The sequence below is a fragment of the Salvelinus sp. IW2-2015 genome, linkage group LG6.1, assembly GCF_002910315.2.
Source record: "Salvelinus sp. IW2-2015 linkage group LG6.1, ASM291031v2, whole genome shotgun sequence".
NCBI classification, from domain to species: Eukaryota; Metazoa; Chordata; class Actinopteri; order Salmoniformes; family Salmonidae; genus Salvelinus; species Salvelinus sp. IW2-2015.
Window position 1 is genome coordinate 6,621,502 of NC_036845.1, and position 9,330 is coordinate 6,630,831.

Genomic DNA, 9,330 nt, shown 5'->3' on the forward strand with positions numbered 1-9,330 from the left:
TATCTCATTAAGGGTCCAGTACACAATAATTATCCAAACTGTTTGAATCTGTGTTTCGTCTCTATTCTATTATGATGATTATCTGATGGCTCACTCTCTGGCTGATTGTGGGTTTCTTGCCCAATTTTAAACATGGAGAGTCAAATTCAACACTTCTTACTCTCAACATCTGCATGAAAGAAAGAAGTGGAGAGAAGAGAGCTCATCATAATCAGTTCTTTTTGAATGAGGAAACTCAACCAAAATATTCCCTTGATGTTTTTTCATCCTGTGGCTTTGGAGTGAGATCTGTGCATAAATGTGTCTTTATGATTGCATGGCATATATGATGGTTTGTGAAAGCCGTCTCGCCTCTGAGTCCAGCACCACCACCACTAGCAGCAGCAGCACATCTTCCATCCACCACCAACACAACACACACACACACACACCACACACACACACACACACACACACACACACACACACACACACACACACACACACACACACACCACACACACACACACACACACACACACACCACACACACACACACACACCACACACACACACACACAGGAACTGCCCTCATCTAGTGAGGAGCGTTGATGCTTTTGATACCCCATTCCAATAGGACGGTGTCCTCATACATCACTAATTAGAATGTACTTACAGTGTCTTTGTGATAGCATACACCCAACAGCTCATCACAAATCCCATGCTCCTAAGTACTCTTCTGTCTGTCTGTCTGTATGTCTGTCTGTTTTAACCACAAACTCAGCTTAGTCACTATGTAAATTCCCTGAGTGGAAAAGCTAGCAGAGCGAGGAAAAAAAGACAAAATGAAAATTCAATGGAAGAAAAAAAATGAAAAACATAGTATTCGCTGAAAGCAGTGTGCAAGAGGCAATTGCAAAGGTAAACAAATATATTTATGGAGGCAGCAAACTCTACTTCGGAGACTCCCAAGACGGTGCTTTTAACCATGCAGACAGAGCCCTCTTGAGTAAAGATCAGTTGGAAGTTGGAAAAGAATACAATGTGCTGTATCCATGGAGCAAACAGCATGTGTGTACTGTAAACTTGTTCTCTGTCGTCACTGTCCATGATCACTGTGACTGTCTCCTGCCTGTGTACAACTTAATAGACATACTGTCGTGTTGCTGTGTGTCGTGTGTGTGTGTTGTGGGTGGGGTGGGTGTGGGTGCGTTCCCAGAAACATACTGAGAGAATGTAATGGGCGCTCTCTCTGAAATGATATAGCCATCCTCAACAGCCTTCACACATCATAGTGTCACACACACACACACACAACACACCACACACACACACACACACACACACACACACACACAAAAAAAACACACACACACACACACACCACACACACACCACACACACACACACACACACACACACACACACAGCGGCTCCCAAGAGTGAAAGAATAACGTGGCAGATGTGAAGGAGGGAGCAGAAACAGAAAATCTCACTGCTGTTTCCTCAGGTAATCTTGACTGTGATCTTAATTCCAATAAAGTGTTTTTTTGTTGTATAAGCCAGAATCCACATGCACTCGACTCCACTGGTATTTCTGGGGTCATACTTTATTGAATATCATTTCAGATAACAAGGTAATTCTTTGGGGAAGTGATGTATATTGACCAACTCAGTAATAACCTGCCTGACATCTCCAGACCATATACATAGTAAAAGGGGTGAATAACTATTCTGTGGCCTCTCTGATCAATCAAATAGGACTCCAGTACATGTATGATACATGCAGCACGATTCCAGAAGACAAAAAAAACAACTTCAAAATCAAATCAACTACAAAACTTGAGATAAACAAATTACACAGAAAAGATCTGTTTTGAGACGTTTATGATCAACACAAGTCTGACACCAGAGACTAATCAACAACTSAATGTGGTTCAACATTACTACTAATGTTTAAACCATTAACATCCCAACCACCCATTATCAGGGTAGTTATCCACCCCTCACCTAAATACAACCTATACATTCCTTATGACCAAGAGTTGTAGCGCMRGGCTCTAAACAGAGGCCAGGCATGGGCAGTGACACACACAAAGAGCATCCGTTAGCTAGCGACGTACCGAAAGGGACTCTGTATCAAAATCTTATCTTCAAAGGACTGGGCATGGGCTCAGGGGAGCAGTGCCACCGCCTCCACACAGACAGGCAGGCATGCACAGAGGGGGGATTTGGACCTGCAAGCAGGAACCAGGCAGAGATCTCTCGGCCAGCACCCAGAGCCCCAGACCTCCTCCAACACGCCCGCGGTGCGGGGGGGGGGGGCAGGCAGGGTTCCTGCACACGCGGCACGACATCAGTGAGCTGATCCCCAACCATCAATTGCCTGGCCATTTGCTTCCTGGCCCCGCCACGGCTGGCGGTTGGGATCTGAACTCAACTTAGACACAGAGTTTCTGCATTTCACAGATGGCTGTGAGAGGCTTTGCGTTGAGGGGGGGAGCGGGGTAGTGGGGTCCGTCGCCTGGACCCAGAGCGGGGCAGATTTCACACCGTGGTAGAGTAGCGCTAAAGCAGGCCGATGTTAATCCACTCACTGAGGGGAAGGCCTGGGGCGATTCCGCTGCCCGGCCGCCGTCTCCCCCCACAAAGCCAGAAATGGTGCATTATACAACTGGGCCTCAGACACACTGCTGATACGCTGATAGGTGGCAGACAAAGACCAAAGCAACCACAGGAACTGGAGCTGTAGAGGAGCACCATGCAGGTACAGTATGAACACACTCTCTCTCTCACACATACTGTAGGCCTACTCTAGGTAGCCTATACAATACCTGCTTAGGGGATGCTTCTGTTCTGTTATTATTCATCATTGATTTAGGTCATGATGTTTTCAACGTCTTAGTTCAGGCTCAAGACAGAGCTGGACACTCTATGCTCTACAGTACAATACAAWAACTAGTGTTGGATCACAGTGAATACACATCTAAAGTTACCAGAAGTGTTGTAGAGTGTTTGAACTTATGAAAGGCAATCACAGGAATGAAAGGAGAGTGAAACATATAAACATGGGGGATTGAAATAAATGACTAGGAAGAAATAAGGGAAAACGATAAGGCAGCTGCAGCTAAAGCTACAGAATGRGATGTTTTACATGAAACCAAGAACTGCATTTCAGATAAAACCAGCCACCCTGTTTAGACATCACTTGTAGGGACATTGGAAAGATATGAGTTGAACTAAAATGTATCTGGGCAAAATGCTACAAATAACACAAAMACTTCAGTATATTGGTCTTCACCCAAATAACAACATTGCCTGACAAACATCTTTGATAAATAAAGTTCATTACATTTTCACTGTGTATAATGGGGTTTTTATCATCACGCTTTGCCAAGCATTGCTGAAGGATTGAAGCATTGTAACGGGACACCATAGGTCAAACACATAGGCTATAATTATTATGTTAATTACAAATCCCTTTTATTCTCCTGGAGGAGTCTTTGACAAGAAGGTTGTCATTTCAACCACTTCAAACAAACAGTGGTTGCTTTCCCTAATGATGGTTGGATGGACGGTTTCCATTGTCTGAACATCTCTTTGGGCTAATCCATGTTTTGTCAGGTTAGTGGTTGTAGTCAATAGAGGAGGAATGGTTTTTCAATGGAAGATGATTAAAACAACTGATMCATAATAGTGCAGTTTGACTGCTGTTATCATAGCCACTTCATTCCAAGTGAGACCCTGATGTTGAAAGCGTCCCCTAGACAAAGCTAATGGACGATAGAGTCCTGGTAAATGGAGACAGCCCAGCCTGGCTGTCTGAAAGAGACAGGTTCTACTGCATCACACACACACACTCACATTACTGAATCACCACCATGCTGGCCCTTCATAATATTTCCATAAGGCTGTGTGTGTGTGTGTGTGCTGTGTGTGTGTGTGTGGGTGTGTGTGTGTGTGTGTGTGTGTGTGTGTGTGTGTGTGTGTGTGTGTGTGGTGTGTGGTGTGTGTGTGTGGTGTGTGTGTGTGTGTGTGGGTGTGTGTGTGTGTGTGTGTGTGTGTGTGTGTGTGTGTGTGGTGTGTGATATCACAATATACATAAACAGTGGCATCGTTGTGGCTGTCGAAAAGTATAGCCTTATCATTTTGGATGACTTAATGTTATACAGTTGTACCTAAAATCTGCTGTGACTTCCAGACATTAAGACAAGCTAACTGGATATAGAGATGACTTCACACTAGTCAAAGAGCAGTGGACTAGACAAGACCTTATTAACTTGGAGATCCAGTATCTTACCACATCTCACAAAGACTCTGCACTGAACTTTGTACTGGGAAAGGATTCTCTGTTGGTGGTTTGGAAGGGATGATGCTGAGGATGATGTAGACGTAGAGGGTTGTGGTGGATTGTGTTTGTTTACAGTACGCATCCAATCATCCAATCATCCATTGTCACTGTTCCATGTTCACCCCCTTCAGAAACCACAGAGAGAGAGAGTTGCTGTAGTTTCCACCTCAAACAACTTCCATGTTCTCACTGGTTAGCTGGTTCATACTATGGTACCACGTAGCATTATCAGATCCTGCTGACAAGAACAGATTTACCCCAAATGAAAGCTGTTGTTCATCTTATTCAATACTCCAAAGGAAAATTCTATTCAAATGATTGAGAAGGAAATGTTACAGTCTAGRGCTAATGCTGACCACAGGGCCAGTGAGCTATATTCTCCAACTATMGTCAGTCATTCCATAGAATATTACTAGCTGTGACGGTATGTTCTGTCTTTTTTCACCAATCTTAGCAACATTTCCCTGTTTGTCAAAGCAAGCTGTTGAGAAAGAGAGAGAGGGAGAGTAGGAGAAGGAGAGGAGGAAGGAGAGGAGAGACGCCCTTGACCTTTTTGTCCTGAAGATTTGCCTAGCTTCCCCTCACTCCAGTCTAGAGAGTGAAATCATCTGATCCTAAACCAACTGTCAACTGCTTGTGATGGCGGGAAAGAGACATCAATCAATCACTTTCTTCTACTTTCTTCCCCTGTTTTGCTCRAGCTTATCATCTGACCCAGTTGTTATCCTGTTTCAGAAGCTTCAGAAACTTCATGATGGTCAAATGTGTCTCTTTGGAGAATSCCAGACACATGGTTCACACAGAGAGACCACGGTCTACTCTGGGCTCTAGGTCTGTGTAGACCAGCATGTTACACCCACTAAAGCAKCACCACCATTTTATCACGGGGATGGACGTTAATACCAGCCTTTTATAGAGACAGAATCAATAGGTTTCAGTTAGACTAAACTGGGACTCTAACTATCATGTCTTGAATGAGAGGATGTGTTTAGCGTTTAGCCAAGCTATCTGTGGTTTGGGCCTGGGGAATGGCTGATTGGTGTAACCTTGGTTAAAAAAAAACACATCTGATATAATAAGGCAAAGCATTTTGCTCGGCCAAAGCTACTCGGTCACTGTCACCAGACCAGTCTTTAGCAATTAGCAGATTAGAATTCTTTGAGATGAGATCCACTGCTGTCTGATTCTGAAAGGCAGGTAGGCAGTTCCATTCCTCTCCATCACCATCTCACTTCATAGCTATTTATTTGACCTAGTTCAAACTGCTGGGGACTAATTACAGGACAGGAGAAATAACACTTTGCAACCTGTCACTCTTCTCATCACAGCCTTTCAGACTCACTTCTTYCTCCAATCTGATTTGCATAATCTCGTTTAAAACATAATCGATCAACATCAGCCACTGACAATTGGCATATCATTCCATTATGAATATTTGTGTGCATCCAGGCTAATCATATGCAGATATGCCCTCTGATCAGGGGGATGTAAACTGGGCTGTCAACAGCCRTACGCGCTTTGCTGCCACGCTATGCGGCCAATCAAAACATAGCCTCTTTAAAGTATTAACATGTTTTGAAGTTTGTTTTATATTTTCAGCACATTTTACATAAATTGTTTATCTATTTACAAAGCTTTGTCATTAGTGATTTTCCAGTGAACCCTTAGCAGTGTTTTGTGCTGTTGGGCCCAGAGAAATGCGGATGTACAAATTGAACTGAAAGGCTTGCTACTTAATCCGCTGTAGCCACCTATCCCTTAACTACGACGCCTGACACGTTTTATCCTTAATGCCCAAGAAATGCAAAGTTCTATCTTCCCCTGTTCTTGTCCTTCACAGCCTTGGCTAATTCCTGCCAAGAGAGAGACTTAAACGTAACAGCTATTAGGGCTTCATTTTCTGCCGTGCCAACTCATATCTTGKTCAAAAAATTATGTTGACTAAATCACCCCTTTTCAGTCACCTAATATGTMATGGAAAATAAAAAYAAAGGACGTTGTTGCTCCTGTGAGGGTAAAGCTGTAGACTTTTGTTATTACATTACGTTCACAACTCATTTTTACATTCACAGCTGCTAGGCTGAGTCACCTCCTCTATCCTCAAGGGCCTGGATTCAACCAAACCTTCACTGCAGGAAACTGGCACCCCAGAAAATAAATTTGCAGTGATAATGCATGACTTTGTGAACACACTGTAACTAATAGCACATTATTAACACAACATTGAAACATTTTCTCCCCAAAAAATATACATGGGAACTGTATTTCTCCACAGTGGGAAAAAGTTTCCAGAGAAATTCTAGAACAATAGAGTCCTTGAACATTCTRCTTTAGAATAGAACAGAGGAAGGCAAGTGTTTATCTTCTAAGCTGTTTAAAAACCCAAACAGAACCCATAATATCCATATTGATAATATAACATGACGTCAGACGACAAAAATCACTCCGATATTGGGAAGTAACCTCAGAAAAGCCCTTAATTGAGCGATATCTCCAGCCATCACGACAGATAAACGTGCAGCCATCACCAAGGTGAAAGGGAATTTACAAGTTAAATGAAAGAATTCATGATGTGTGGTGGCTCTTTTACTCCCTGGCTGTTTCCCCTCTTGGCAGGGGCCAAATAGAGAATGTTAAATGAGGCAATTGTGTCCTGAAGGCAAAAAGAGAGGGGGGCAAAAACATGTTCCTGTGTGCTCCTAGCCTGAGGACTATTCTCCCGCTGATGAGGTAGAGGCATGGYGTGCATCCCAAATGTATCCCCTATATACTGTAGTACACTATTTTTGACCAGGGCTCTGGCCAAAAGTAGTGCACTATATAGGGAATAGTGTACCAATTGGGCCATAGTCATAGAGGGACCCAGCAGATCCCAACACCACCAGGCCAACTTCCTGTGAGACCAGACCCTGGTCCACCTCCCTGACACATCATGATGATGCGCAGACCCACACATGATTATATTCATATCATATCAACATGCACATTGCAAAGTCACATCCTGTAAAAACTGGCCATATTCATAATATACACAAAGCCTTTATCGAAACAAACTTGCCTACCGCTATGTTATCTACAATACAGTTTTTATGAACTGTGCACCAAGATAAATGTGGCTGATACAGGGATATACCAAAATCTATCAATTTACTTATTATTCAATATGCCAAAAAATATATGTGAATGTTTATGGTGTCATGATGAAGAGAAGTGTCAGGATGTGTATAGACACTGGTCTGTTAACATTGTATTGTGTGTCTGACTTGGCATCCTATATAGTRGGAAGGATGSMWTTYMRRMYYMRSCYKKKKYYKKWRSMRKWRGWMYCSTAYTGTCAGACAGCTACACAGACATACTCCGTGTTGACACGCTGACACTGATAATCAAAGCCTTGTTTGGGTCTTAAAAGGACGTACTTGAACAACAGCTGGACTAGAGGCCATAGCTATCCTATAATGGCCTTTGGAGAGTGATCAATATTCAAATCTWAACATCTCTGTTGTGATTAGAATGCAGCCCTCTTTTTTTCTCCCCTCCCCGAAACAACAAGAAAAAAAGCTTAAATCGATGATCTTARAGTCTAAACTAGATTCCTAAGCAGTTTGCCACTCTCGGCAGCAAGATAAGATAAACTCTCTTTGACCTAAGAGATGAAGTTGCCATGACGATCAGGGAGTCCACTTTCTCTATTGATATTTTGCTGATGTAACAACAAATGGAACCAGATCCGGCTCCTGATAGCGGTGATTAATTAATACACATATTGATCCGTACAAGCTAGAGACAAGGCTATTAACTCAAACGGCTGAAAGTCAATTGTTACCTGGGGCTCAAAAGGCATCACTTGATATCAAATCTAAATAAACTGAGGAACAAATTATTAGGATTTGTTGGGGCACAATTACCTATTCTTTTATTTTATTTACAACAGCATGCAAATGAAAAGGGACGTAAGAGAGAAAATGTCATTTTAATAGAAATTCTTTGAAAGGGACTGAGCAATCTAACCCTAACCCATCTATGTAGCCAGCAGAGTAGCACTAAAACTGAAAAACATTTCTGTGATCAGATCCTGAAAAACAACAATCCATGTTGAATAATCCATTGACAACTATGAAGGAGCAGATAATGACTTGCTACAGTGAAGAGTCACTGGAATGATGGTGGTGGAATTACAGGAAAGAGGAAGACAAAGAGGAAACAGTGCCAGGAAATGACCTCCACCTTTTGAAACCAGCGACCCAGCGACCAATGCCCACATCTCACTGTGCTGTTCAAGCTGCACTGCAGCACCACGTGAACACACACACACTCACACCCACTCACTCACACTCACCACACACACCAGCCATGCCAACTTCAGCTCAGCCTCCACTTCAGCTGGCAGTGTTTTCAACAAAGGAAACACACATCCATCCACACTCTACATTCCATTTCATAGTTCTAATGTTATATCCGAATGTGCTATAAAACGGGCGCTTAACTCAATGTGACATACAATCAACAACAATACTTGAACGTATAAATGTTAAATAAAATAGCCAGAAATCAGTGAAGACTGGAGACAGCATGCTATTTGCATACATTGGTGGTGCAACATCAGTGCTTGAGAAAGAGAGTGAAGGCAACCGGGATCCTTCCGCCAAGACGACGAGGCAGCAACACAACACAAGCTGTTATTGGCAGGGAACAGATGTTTGAGGGAAAGTTGGCATTCAACAACCATTCTTCATATGACAGAAATCTATGAGGAGCACAAGAGAGGCAGGCGTGATGTCAGACGAATGAAAAAAAAACCCTTAAATACGAGAGGCTGGATTCGAACACAGATATGATGATTCCCCCCCAAAACATCAGACTGCTTGAGTTGATTTACAAGTTGATTCAGCTGTGACAGAGGTCAAATAGAAGCACACTTCTACTAGGCAGATTACCTTTCATGACAGTGCACAAGCCTAAAGTTGACCACAATCCCCAGTCACACACACACACCACACACA

The 9,330-nt window shown here is 42.9% G+C and overlaps 1 protein-coding gene across 1 annotated transcript in view; it reads left to right on the top strand.

Moving 5' to 3' along the window:
- Positions 1 to 6,957, top strand: part of LOC111964942 (R-spondin-3) — a 209,076-nt gene extending 202,119 nt beyond the window's left edge. The window contains exons 6-7 of the mRNA XM_023988823.2: positions 6,675 to 6,680; positions 6,947 to 6,957. Of these exons, the coding sequence (XP_023844591.2) occupies positions 6,675 to 6,680; positions 6,947 to 6,957 (17 nt within the window). The remainder of the gene's footprint in view (positions 1 to 6,674; positions 6,681 to 6,946) is intronic.
- Positions 6,958 to 9,330: the final 2,373 nt, after the last annotated feature.